At 51.8% G+C, this 12,555-nt stretch overlaps 5 protein-coding genes across 5 annotated transcripts; 4 read left to right on the forward strand and 1 right to left on the reverse strand.

Moving 5' to 3' along the window:
* Positions 1-221: 221 nt before the first annotated feature.
* N7471_007666 (uncharacterized protein) lies at positions 222-3,197 on the forward strand (the record flags this gene model as incomplete). The annotated part of the gene is made up of 1 exon (XM_057280385.1): positions 222-3,197. One exon carries the CDS (start codon positions 222-224, stop codon positions 3,195-3,197), a length of 2,976 nt encoding a protein of 991 aa, XP_057134645.1.
* Positions 3,198-4,051: 854 nt separating this feature from the next.
* On the forward strand, positions 4,052-4,306 carry N7471_007667 (uncharacterized protein; the record flags this gene model as incomplete). The annotated part of the gene is made up of 1 exon (XM_057280386.1): positions 4,052-4,306. The coding sequence occupies one exon, from the start codon at positions 4,052-4,054 to the stop codon at positions 4,304-4,306; it is 255 nt and encodes an 84-aa protein (XP_057134646.1).
* Positions 4,307-4,466: 160 nt separating this feature from the next.
* Positions 4,467-5,005, reverse strand: N7471_007668 (uncharacterized protein; the record flags this gene model as incomplete). The annotated part of the gene is given in 4 exon segments (XM_057280387.1): positions 4,467-4,583; positions 4,597-4,775; positions 4,802-4,883; positions 4,967-5,005. The coding sequence occupies 4 exon segments, from the start codon at positions 5,003-5,005 to the stop codon at positions 4,467-4,469; spliced, it is 417 nt and encodes a 138-aa protein (XP_057134647.1).
* A 344-nt stretch (positions 5,006-5,349) lies between these two features.
* Positions 5,350-6,585, forward strand: N7471_007669 (uncharacterized protein; the record flags this gene model as incomplete). Its single annotated transcript, XM_057280388.1, has 2 exons — positions 5,350-5,589; positions 5,644-6,585. The coding sequence occupies 2 exons, from the start codon at positions 5,350-5,352 to the stop codon at positions 6,583-6,585; spliced, it is 1,182 nt and encodes a 393-aa protein (XP_057134648.1).
* A 2,258-nt stretch (positions 6,586-8,843) lies between these two features.
* On the forward strand, positions 8,844-12,372 carry N7471_007670 (GTPase-activating protein; the record flags this gene model as incomplete). The annotated part of the gene is made up of 3 exons (XM_057280389.1): positions 8,844-9,648; positions 9,710-10,061; positions 10,110-12,372. 3 exons carry the CDS (start codon positions 8,844-8,846, stop codon positions 12,370-12,372), a joined length of 3,420 nt encoding a protein of 1,139 aa, XP_057134649.1.
* Between the last annotated feature and the right edge of the window lie 183 nt (positions 12,373-12,555).

The raw sequence follows: 12,555 nt of genomic DNA on the forward strand, positions 1-12,555 counted from the left end.
CTTGCAGTGAGCAAGTCATCTTGTCCTTCTGTGTGAGACTTTCCAAGCTGTTTCTTCTTTTCCCTCGCATTGTTTCTAACCACTTCCAATGTAGCAACCATTGACAATTTCTCTGAGTCTCCAACCGACTCTTATCTTGTGTCACCTTTTCTTCTGTGAGTTCAGGTGCCTTTGCAATCACCTTTTTCGAGCACGATCCCTAACATCTCTCAAAGTTCGACATGGCAACCCAGCAGGGACCGGCCCGCCGTAACGGCGTCATTGGGTTCCAGATGACGGGTGCCCCCACCCCCGCCATCCCTCTGATCGCCCCGCCCCGCAATGGACCCATTGGCTTCCAGATGGTGCCTGGTCCGTCTTCGACTGCCACCCCTTCTTCTTCTCTCATCAACCAGGGTCCTCCGCACAGGATCACCCCCCTGGTGGGCCCCGACACAGCCCATTCTTCCCCCTCCAGTGCCCGACCAAGTCAGGCACAGCGCGAAGTGAACGCCCTGAATGAAAAACTGACTTATGCCGAAGCGACAATCCATCGGCAAGAGATGGAGCTGAACCGGGCCAGGTCCCAGGCCACGGCTCTCCATTCTCAGTTGACAAGTCAGCGAAGCACGACCCGATTCATTGATCAACACCAGATGGACACCATGATCCATCAGTCCAACAGTAACAGGGCACGCGACATTGATGCCCAATTCAAGATCGTCGATGAACGATTGGATCAGGTCTCCGAGGACCTTGAGCGTGCTGAGGGCAACAAAAAAGCCCTTGAGGCTTTGAAGCAGACTATCGAAAAGGACCGGGCAGATGTCCAGGACCTACAGAAGATAGTCAATGCGACTGAATATAGCCTGCAGCGACAACAACGCCTGGCGGGTGCGGAGGACCGGATGAAAGGCCTCCTCAAAAATATGGAAAAAATGCTTGCTGCGGCCATGCAAAACACAAGGGCGAGCCAGGTCCAGACTCGCAAGGTACCAATTGCTGAGTCCTCGGCCAGCCCTGTGGGTATTGCACGCCGCCCTGTCGTGGGAAGCCAGGAACCAGGCTCCCACGGGCATGCATTTGATCCTCACCCGCGGCAGTCCGGCAAGGGAAAAGAACGTGGCCCGAGATCGCTCCTCCCTGAGGATCTCGAACGTGATGGTGATCTTAGCTCTGACATTGATGATGCTGACTGCTCTATCAGGTCGCGGTCCGAAAGTCCCAGCGTTCTTTCTGATGTTATGTCATTGGATAGTCGCAGATCATCACGGGCTGGGTCACCCATGGATATCACCACTGAAGCCACAGAACAAGAACTTGCTGCCCATATGTTGCAGGCAGATGAGTCGCAGGTGGGCGACCGAAATGCAGCGGTGCAGGAAGCACCAGCTACCACCCTTGCCATCACTTCCCAGCAAGTGGAGACTACCGACAGGATGGAATTTTCTTGCCCGATCTTTTACTTCGAACTCGCACAGTTGAACGGCGAGGCCTTTGACGGTTACATGGAATGGGTTGGGGAGCCAGCACAACTGATCACAGTCTACAACCAAGATGACCCGGCGGCTCCGAGCCAGGCATCTAGTGGTCAGATCCCATCCGTTCATGCAGTAACTTTTGATGCCGACAACGATGTCTTGATGGTTCCCAGTCAGACATCAAGCGTCGTGCGCCCTGAGCCTTCCTTCAATCTGTCGATATACAGCGATTATCCTCCCGTCCCGATCTCGCGACACTTGAGTCGCACTATCGCCGATGGCATAGCACTCGCCCTTGACAACCCCACGTTGCCGAGGGATCCTGACCGCGTATACAAACGGCAGGACCGTCTCACCGGGAGTCGTCGCCGTGAGGTGCGCCGGAGGGTGATAGAGTTCGTCAACCTCCCTGTACGAAAACGGACAGCTAGGATGGACGAGCGCAGCGAGGACGGAGAACCAGATCGCAAGAAACACATCACAAAGGAAATGGTGGAAGCCAACGGATCGCTTTTGCTTTCCCTTTCTGAGGTATATGTGATGAACACAGCCCCGAAAGTGCCAGAAATGAGTGTGCCAGCTGATTCGCAGCCAGCTCAATCTGTGCATGTTTCGACAGAGGAGGTGACAACCCAGGCAGTCATGAGTGTGCCAGCTGTTTCGCAGCCAGCTCAGACTGTTTTGGAGTACACTGAGTCTGTCAAGACCGAGCAGGTGCCTACACAGGCAGTCATGAGTGAGCCAGCTGTTTCTCAGCCGACTCTGACTGTTCTGGAGTACACCGACACTGTCTCGACCGAGCAGGTGCCCACTGAGGCAGCTATGAGTGCGCCAGCTGTTCCCCAGCCGACTCAAGCTGCCTTGGAGCCCACCGTGCCCGAGTCCAGTGTTCTTGAGCTCGCGTCAACTGTGTCCATCCCATCTGATGAAGTTGTGGGTGCGCCTGCTCCTAGTGAGCCAGCCCCAACTGAGTCAGCCCAGACTGAGCCATCGTCAGCTGAGGAAATTCTGAGTGTGCCTGCTGTTACTAAGCCGACTCTGAATGAATCAGATCTGACTTGGCAGACCGAAGATGAGCCTGTTGTTCCGAGCCTGCGGACCGGTACTCGTTCGCACCTCGATCTCTTGCTTGCGAGACACGCGGCAAGGACTCAAGCTCGTCCTTCCATCATTTCTTCTCCTGGGGGGTTGCAGGTCACAGCAACCTCTCGAATTGTCTCCACCTCTTCCCTGGTCGCTAGTCCCGAAGACGCTTCGGTAAAGAATGCCGTTGCAACAGGGACAGATTCCCGTGCGGGGGTTTCGAAAGGCACCAAGAGGGTCGAGGACGCCAACCCGACTTGCAGCGCTCAACAGATTGCAGGAGAACAGCGCGAGGAAATGGGCGGAGAAGAGGCAGCGACTTCTGGTCTTCAGATGCCAGGGGCTTGGCCTTCCGACCCACCCGCCGTCACTGCGTCTGACGAGTCAGACATGCATGAGGGATCGGCTTTGCTGAGGGGGTTGTGGACAGGAACTCGATGGCTCTCCTTTGGTGTATTCGTTATGGTGATGGTGATTCTGCTGTCGTTCCCCCTGTGGGTAGGTCACCTTGGACACCTGGTTTACGCCTTGGAGGGTCCTGAACAGTTCCTGGAGGAACTGCGCTGGGAGCACGGATATGAAGTTCCTTTCTTGGAGCGGATTATCTATGTCTTCCTTCGTTGTTTTGCCGGAGATCGGACTTTGTTCGGTTAACCGCACGTGGTGCACCCCATCAAGGGGAGGGACGAATGAGCCACCTCTTGATGGGTAATATGATATTACAACGGCAAGGCAGGAAGCTGGCAAGTCCGACGATTGCCGCTTCAACTGCAGAAGTACAACGACAGCGGCTCAAGGGGAGGGACGAATGAGCCACCTCTTGAGTCCGCAACAAACGACAAAGCAGTAAGCTGGCAAGTCCGATGATTGCCGCTTCACCTGCACAAGTACAACGAACAGCGGCCAAGGGGAGGGACGAATGAGCCACCTCTTGGGGCCGCAGAAACGACAATGCAGCAAGCTGGTAAGTCCGATGATTGCCGCTTCACCTGCACAGTTACAGCGACAAGTGTCTGTTACCAAAGACACAGAAACAAGAGCCCATTGTTTGAGTACCCTTGTTTCCCTCACCCGGGAGGGTGATGGATGATTATCATTGTCGACGCCCATGCCATTTTGTCAGGGTACCTGTTCTGAGTTGTGTTCGATTTCTTGTTCGCCCACCCTTCGTGGTGGTGTATGATTGTTTGTGTCGGTTGCCGAAAGGCAACATGTACAATTTGTTTGTTGTCCACCCTTCGGGGTGATGTATGATTTTTTGTCGGCCGCCAAAAGACGTCATGTTCGAGTACTGTTTCGACGCCATGTCCGAGTCTGTGTTGGTTCCATGTTTGAGTACCATGTTGATTCGATGTTTGATTTCATGTCCAAACATGTCCGATTGCGATGTCTGGGCCCTATATATATCATATTCGGGTATATTTTGTTCTGCCTACCCAGGAAACTGGGTAGAAGATGTGCAATTGGCGCCGTCTTGCCTGCACATGAGAACGAGTTATACCACGATCATGATATACGACTCCACCTGCGTGTTCAGCAGGCTGGCATGCAACTGCGCTAACAGCGCGCCAGCTCCTGGGACCGGAGAGCATTATGTGATCTCCCAGGAGCTGGCAGGATGGCACAAACAACGCCACCCACATGGCCAGCCTGCTGAACACGCAGGAACAACAGCCAGCCCCTGGGAGATGGGAATATTATATTATCTCCCAGGGGCTGGCAACATGGCACAAAAGCCGCCATCTGCGTGTTCGGCAGGCTGACCATGCCACCTTCATCAGCTAGCTCATAAGAACGGATGACATTACATGATCTCCTAGGAGCTGGCTGCATGGTCAGCCTGCTGAACACGCTAATTCACCAACAAGACGCCAGCCCCTAGGATACGGGATCGATCATTATATGATCTCCTAGGGGCTGGCATCATGGCATAAGAACAAAATACAGCGAGAGCCGTACCTCAGAGTCGGCCATGAGTGGACTGCGCAAAGGCTTTGAGAGCAGATTAACGACTGCTTGGATGCCACCTGCATGGATAACCTGCTGAACATACCAATTTCAGCAACAGCAGCCAGCCTCTCGGAGATGAGAAGATCAAATGATCCCCTAGGGGCTGGCAAGATGGCACAAAAACAAGAACGATGCCGCCTGTGCGTTCAGCGGGTTGACCATGCGAATTTGCAACAACCGCCAGCTTCTGGGAGCTGGGAGCACTATATGATCTCCCAGAAGCTGGAAAACATGATACTGCAGTATACGCCTTAGTGTGGGACGGTCAAAAATTGGCGCCTCCTGCACATTCACTAGGCTGACTATGCGCATTTCGCGCTCGGCTAAAGCCTACGTTAGTATCGAAATTATGTTTCGCCGCCTCTGAACGTATACTACGGTATACAGCCATCATCATGATTTTGAACGCATACCCAACAGGCATCAGACTTGATTCCTCCCCATCTCTTCATTTTTACAAAAGGTCAGGGGAACAATACACCACGGTATGCGACTGTTAAGAGGGTCTTTCGTGGAACCCACCAATACGAACACGAATTTCTAAGCCCGGGAGATGCCGCCTACACAGTCAGCAGGCTGACTGTCCCACCATCCACCAATGACAGCACGAGCCACGCAGGAGCTGGCGTCACCCACTCCACTTCCCGCTGAAAGAAGATCACTTATCTCCATACCCCCTCGAGATATTGTTCACCACATCGTTATTGAGTCTACTCCTCTCATCGACTTTAAGGAGAGAAGCATCGCCTTGCTTCTAACTTACATTTTGCGTTAACCTTCATTTCTTTCCATCACCATGTTTGTGCGCTCCGTGTTGCTGGGTGGCGCCGCTGCTCTTGGCGCCAGTGCCATGCTGGTCGTCCCCGAGATGGAACCTAAAGTCGATATTATTGAAGATGGATTTGTGAATGTCCACCCTATGCTTTTGGAGGATGTTCATCATGCGATTGTTGACCTGCCCTGCTCTGAATGTCCTCTCCGTGAAACCAACGACGAAGGTGTTGTCACCTGGGCGGAGGGCAAACCATCATCTCTGGTAAGAATGACAGAATCCGTTTATTCATTCGAACTGGCTAACAAACCCCAATAGACTCTTGATTTCTCGATCGAAGACAACCGCCTGCTAGCCAACGGCCGTCAAATATTCCCACCGGCCCCGCCCATCCCAATTCTTGCTGTGCAACAAAATGAAGAAGGAGAGGACTCCGCCCCCATGCCTGTTGGGTATGCGCTTGAAATCATGCCGATGGACGCACCATCTGACGAGCCGGGCTACGAACTCCTGGATATTCGATTCACCGTTCTCGACCTGGAAACCCATCCAGTCCCTGTCGATACCGTTGCGATCACCGTTCTACAGGCTCCCAACGGCGAGCTCTTCATCGCTAGGACTGAAATCGAAAACACCACCCCTGCCTCCGACCGCTTGTCTTGGAAGGAGTGCCACGGCAAGGCCAAATGCCTGCAGGAACTTCTGGTCTCTCGCATTCGGGGCCTCTTAGCTGGCGCCAAGGCTCGTGTGATGGGCATGGCCAAAGCCGGCCGCAAGGGCTGCCATGGCAAACACAAGGGCAAGATAATGGGCCACCACGAAGAAGGCCATGACGGTATGCCTTTCCCCCCCGGGCCTCCTTTCGGGAAAGAGGGCTCTGGGCGTGAGAAGTTTGGTCCCGGCGGCCACCATGGCCACGCCCACGGCTCCGCTCGTCCCCACCATCACCACCCACACCACGGCGCTTTCGCCCGCACTTTCTCTCGCATTGTGCACTTTATCGTTGTCCCAGCTGTTCTGGGTGTCCTGGCTGGATTGACCGCTAGTGCCATTGGCATGCTGGTCGGCCAGGCTGTGGTCTTCCTCTGGCAACGCTACCGCGGCACCACTTCTTCGGAGCACAAGGCCGCCTGGGAGGACGGCGAGGCCTGTGAAAAGCAGGGCCTCATGACCATATCTCGTCCCTCTGAGGAGTCCGAGGAGGTCCTTCCTGAATACACTGAGCCTTCTCAGGCCCGAGGATCACTCGATAAGAACTAAAAAAGAAAAGAAAGAAAAACATCGAAATGAAGAAGAAAAAGAAAAAAGAAAACATATTGATCTTGTCTTTCAATCGAGGCCCGCTGTCTTTTGTTTGAGGGTCATTATCAGCATATCTGGACGGTGCTCAGTTTCATACTTTGACAATTTCCCAGCTGGCCTTTTTTTCCTATGGAGAGTGCTCACACGAATACATGGATTTCCCCGGAATCATTCTACAAAAACAATACAAAAATAAAAATACCGAATACACTCCAGGTCGTCTTTCGACCAAGGGCCATCACCAGCCACCCGGACTGACCTTTCCCTTCAACGATACACCAGAAAACAATAAGCTCTCCGGCGCCAACGGTGGCTTGACAAGATTAATACCAAAAAAAAAAAAAAGAAAAAAAGAAAAAACAGTTATACTGTCTTCAACCAAGAGCCGTCACTACCTAGACTGGGCTCTCCACGGTCAATCCCCATGAACACACCAGGCCCTCTGGTGCCAAAGGACCACTGAACGGAACAAGACAGAAACCTTGGAAAACAAACCAAGACCAAGATCGCAAACAAGACAAGCAGAAACAAAGCCAAGATCACGAACAAGACCAAACACAAAAGCAAAAATAAAACAAGCACAAGAACAAAAAAAAACTTCTGCTCTCCTTCATCAACAGCCATTGCCAGCCAGACTGGGCTTTCCACTCATTTGCCAGGCCAATGGGCCAGGAAAAAGCGAGCCATCTGACACTCGACGGTCATGGACAAGAACAAAGACAAACAAAAAAAATCCACAGTTCCGCTGTCGTTTACCCTTGGCCACAACCCGTCAGACCGGACTTCCACTTTATCCACGACCAAATCCACGCATGCAACGCCGAAGCTTCGGGTCACTCGACAAGAACAAAAACAAAACAAAAAAGAGTTCAGCTGTCGTTTTGCCTATGACCAGAACCAGTCACACTGGACTTTCCACTTTTTCCACGGCCAAAAACCAAGTTCATGCAATGCTGAAGCTCCGGTCACTCGACAAGAACAACAACAAAAAAAAAACAAAAAAAGAGTTCCGCTGTCTTTTGCCCTGTGGCCATCACTAGCCAAACTAGGCTCCATCTCTTTTCTCCACGGTCAATGCTTCTTACAGTGCCCTCTGACACCTAAGAATCACTAGACAAGAGCAAAAAAAAAAGTTCCGCTGTCTTCTGATTAAGGGCCAATACCACTTGCACAGTCTGCACAGTGCTGAGTCAATGCTTGTTCGCTCAGAGTGAGCTATCCCACAGCCAATTTTCAAACGCCAATGATTGCCTTGGGCTTGGTTTTGTTCAAATCCTATTTTGTTTCAATTTGTCCTTTTGCTCTTAGTTTTGTCCACTTCTTGTTCTATTCCTAAACCTTATCTTGTTCCAGTGTGCTCTTACTCTCATTTTACCTACATCCTGTTTCATTCCAATATGTTCTTTCGCTGTCATGCTGCTTGCTCAAATCCTGTTCTATTCTCAATTATTGTTTGTTTTCAATGTGTGTTTTTTGCTCTCATGTCAAGCTTGGACAGTGTTTTCAATTCCCCATTTTTGTCCGACGATAATATGTTCGTGTCCTCTCATCTCAGGCTTGTGCAGTATCTCTTGTGCAGTGTTTATATCCATGTCAATCAAGCCTCATAAATTGAAATATCTCTAGTTCTTAGGCTCTTCCCTGTAGTATAGGATCGTAGTCCACTGTACTCACTTGTATTCTACTCTGACAGTGGATATATTGTAGAATATCCGTGCAATTTAACTCACGCTCGGTATATATAAGACAAATGTAAATACTACAATATCATTGGATGTTTCCTGTAGATATCTTTGCCCCCTATAGCAATTGGCCTACAGTGTAGATTGCACAATACCCAACGTCAGAGCAGCGGAAAAAAAAAAGAATTCCCACGGAAGACTATTCCATTTATAACTTTTGAATGCTGTGATGCCAAGCTATGGATAAGGCTGATGACAGTCACGTGAAACCGGCATCATCACGCCCGCCCCCTCTTATCAATCCGACAACAACACCCGACGCAATCCTCTTGTTCTGCAGGCCTAGTCCTCGGCGAAGGATGATTTAGGTTGTACGATGACCTTGAAGCTCCAATTTCCACTACGCACGGGCTTTTTTTCCTATTCCTAGCCCGGATCTGCTGGACTCGAAGTCCCTAGCTGTAGCTTGATCCCGACATCATCGGTTATCGGCTTTAGGACATTCTCACAATTTCCCACGTTCACTTCTCCAAGATGATACCGTGGTCGTCCTTCGTCCAGAAGGCCCAGAGCCTGATTGACCCTGCCAATTTCAACATTCCCGCCCTATCCTCGACCGATCATAATCCCTCCAAGGCATCGCTGTTCCGGCAACAATTCCGCCTCCCTGATTCCCAAAACCCGCTTCAAGAGATCACCGCTGATCTCGTTCTACCACTACCAAATTCCTCGGCAAATCAAGCAGATGGCTCCCGCAGGGTTGACCGGGCAGGAAACACATACACCGGACGTCTGCATCTGAGTGAACGTTTCATCTGCTTTTCAACCCAGCCGACAAGCTTCATTCCATCCGCCACAGCAAATGCCTCAACCACTTGGACTGGCCAGACACACGGCACTGGGCCATCAGGCAATGGATTCATTCTCCCGCTATCTTGCATACGACGTGTCGAACGCCTTCATAGCGCCAGCCATGTTTTCTCCCTGGCGCTCACAACATGGAATGGTTTGCTCAATAAGCAACAAGAACCCAACTTCGCCCCTCAACGCCTCATATTGCAGCTTGTCGGTAGCAGACAGGCCTGCGAGCGATTCTGTGACACACTGAAAAAAGGCCTGCGGGAAGGAATGAAGGAGGTTGACAGCTTGCGGACTGTCGTCTCGGATTGTTATTCGGAATATCTGCTCTCAGGTGCAAAAGGAAAGGGACAAGACGGGAATGAGGCTGACACTCGTCAACCCCCGGATGCAGGGCTGGGTCTGATTTTCCGCTACCCTGGTGATGCACGCAAGCTGCGTGATCGCAGCAAGATGAGACTTTGGGGCGAATATTTCAGAGGTAAAAACACATCTCTCTATTCTTTGATTGTATATTCCGACATCTGACTGATATCCACTAGAAAATGGCCGCAATGCCACGTTGGTTCGCCAACCAACCTTCCACAAGCTAATCAGAGTTGGTTTGCCAAATCGGTTACGCGGAGAAATTTGGGAGCTTACGTCTGGTTCTCTGTTCCTTCGTCTACACACCCCGAAGCTGTATCAACAGACATTGGCCAAATTTGAGGGACAAGAGTCCCTTGCTATTGATGAGATTGAGAAAGATTTGAATCGCAGTCTACCGGAGTATCCTGGATTCCAGAGCGAAGAAGGTATTGGACGCTTGCGACGAGTTCTCACTGCATACAGTTGGATTGACCCAGAGATTGGGTATTGCCAAGCTATGAACATTGTGGTTGCCGCATTGTTAATGTATGTTTAGAACTTCAAGTTGCTAAGGGTGTCTGCTAACTTGACCAGATATATGTCAGAGGCCCAGGCCTTTTTCCTTCTCTCTGTGCTATGTGACCGTCTCCTCCCCGGTTACTATTCAACAACAATGTACGGCACACTACTCGACCAGAAGGTGTTTGAGTCTCTAGTTGAGAAGACAATGCCAGTTCTCTGGGATCATCTCACCAAATCAGACGTACAACTTTCTGTGGTATCGCTGCCATGGTTCCTCTCCCTCTACATCAACTCCATGCCGCTCGTCTTTGCTTTCCGTGTCTTGGATGTGTTCTTCTTAGAAGGGCCAAAAGTCCTCTTCCAGGTCGGCCTTGCCATTCTCCGAGTTAACGGCGAGGAGCTTCTCGAGACTCAAGATGACGGGTCGTTTATCTCTGTCTTGAAGTCGTATTTCTCACGATTGGATGAATCTGCCCACCCGAGATCAGAGAATCCCAAGCTGCGGGCCATTACTAGATTCCAAGAATTGATGGTGGTTGCTTTCAAGGAGTTTTCTGGCATCACTCACAGCACGATCACCGAGACGCGCGAAAAGCACAAGGGTGCTGTGCTGGAGAACATCGAGACTTTTGCAAAGCGTACTTCTATCCGCAACCTTGGACCCGAAAGCAAACGCCTGAGCGTGGATGATCTTGGAACGATATACGACCGCTTCTATGAAACACTGTACCAGTGGGAACAGCACCAGAGAGTTATCGAGGAAGAGACGAGGCGGCAAGAGAGGAAGAAGTCCCAACGCCTTTCCATGCTTGCTCCTCCTGCAGATACCCAAGTTGGCCGTGTTGGTCTTGGACCTAGCCCTACACATATGGATTATGACGCTTTCCGGGAGTTTTTAGCCGCCACATCCAAATGGGCGGTCGCTGACTCCCCTGGACCATCGAGGAAAGAATCCCCATCGGGGAAATCGGCATTGTGGGCGAACCGCAGACAGCCAGCAGACCATGAGTTCATGCAACGCCTCTACCGCAAGTGGGCCACAGACCCCGATGAGGGATTGAATCTCCAACATGTCGTGAATGGTCTCGCTCGCCTGAAGGGATCCCCTGACATCATGAATAACATCAACTATTTCTTCGATCTTTACGATGACAGTGGAAATGGCCAGGTTGATCGTGAGGGAATCCTCAAAATCTCCGAGGCCCTGTTGTTCCTCTCCCGGCGTGGGTTTGAGGGCACAATCACTGCCACTCCATCTATGGAAAATCTGAACTCGTCAGGAGACCGCGACCATGCTGAGAACTCGCTCACTACCGACGAGAAATTCCTCGGTAGTGTCAGCGCATTCATTCGTCGCTGCTTCGAATACGCCGACCCCAGCCACCAAGAGAACCAAAAAACAGACCAGCAAGATGCAACGGTAGAGGCAACCGAGAAGCTAGACTCATTTGCCATTGGCGACGACGACGACGAAGAAGACCTGATTGATGTTGATGATGCCAAGTCCACCAACTCTCCAGCACCAGACGCAGCCCCCCAGTCAGCTAAGTCTACCGCCGCCGAATCAGATAGTAACGACCATAACCGCTCAACATCTGAGTCTGCCAATCCAGCTCTCGATCCTAATAATCCCCTGCATATCACTCTCCCTACTTTCCGAATGGTTGTCCTAGCCGACGAACTCCTAGAGCAGTTCTTTGAATCCTACTTCCCTCAATCCTTCCACCTCTCCGACCACCCCCACCCCGCGGCTCTAGCCGCATCATCCTCAATGTCATCCAACCTCACAACATTCTCCAACCTCGGCAGCATCCGTTCCTCTGGCATCGCCGCCGGCTCCGCACCCGTCGCCGGCGCCTCAGGCGGCATCGTGCCACCAGGCAAGGGCCTGCGCGGCGTCCTGGACAACATCGTCTCGGACGGAATCCGCATGGCCGCCGAAGTCAAAAAGCGAATGGACGAGGCACAGCGCGATCTCGAGCGCAACGCTCTCGGCCGCGAGGAAGAAGACGACGACGAAGACGATGACGACTATCCCCGTCGTGAGAACGCCGCCGCTGCCATCCCTGGCGGTATCCCCAGCTGGGGCGCTGGCGCATACGGCGCTGACACGGAGCGTCGTAGCGTTGTGCGTGACGCTGACCGTGACCTCCTTGAAGGAGCTGAGGTGCTTGGCGGCGGAAAAGAAGAGAGAACTTCTCTCTTGGACGGAAAGGATGATGCGACCCACGCTCCTCGCAAGGTCTCTGGCTCTGCGGCTTCTGCTAGGAGCGGTGGCTCCCCCTCATCCCGTGATGGCGAGGTTATTAGCAAGCTCGTCGAGTTTGAGTCATGATATCCTTGCATACTGTCTTATGTCATATACGGTTGGTCGCCATCTCATTTGTTTTTTCTCATTGTCGATGCCTTGGTTGGATCGTCATGCAATTTTGTACTACAACCCTTGGTTCGGATGTTTCAACTCATCTTTCGCGTGGTTCCCCTCGGATTGGAACCTGGATTTTTAGATACCTTAGAA

This window comes from Penicillium samsonianum, assembly GCF_028829775.1.
Source record: "Penicillium samsonianum strain IBT 33392 chromosome Unknown utg000004l_segment0_segment0, whole genome shotgun sequence".
NCBI classification, from domain to species: Eukaryota; Fungi; Ascomycota; class Eurotiomycetes; order Eurotiales; family Aspergillaceae; genus Penicillium; species Penicillium samsonianum.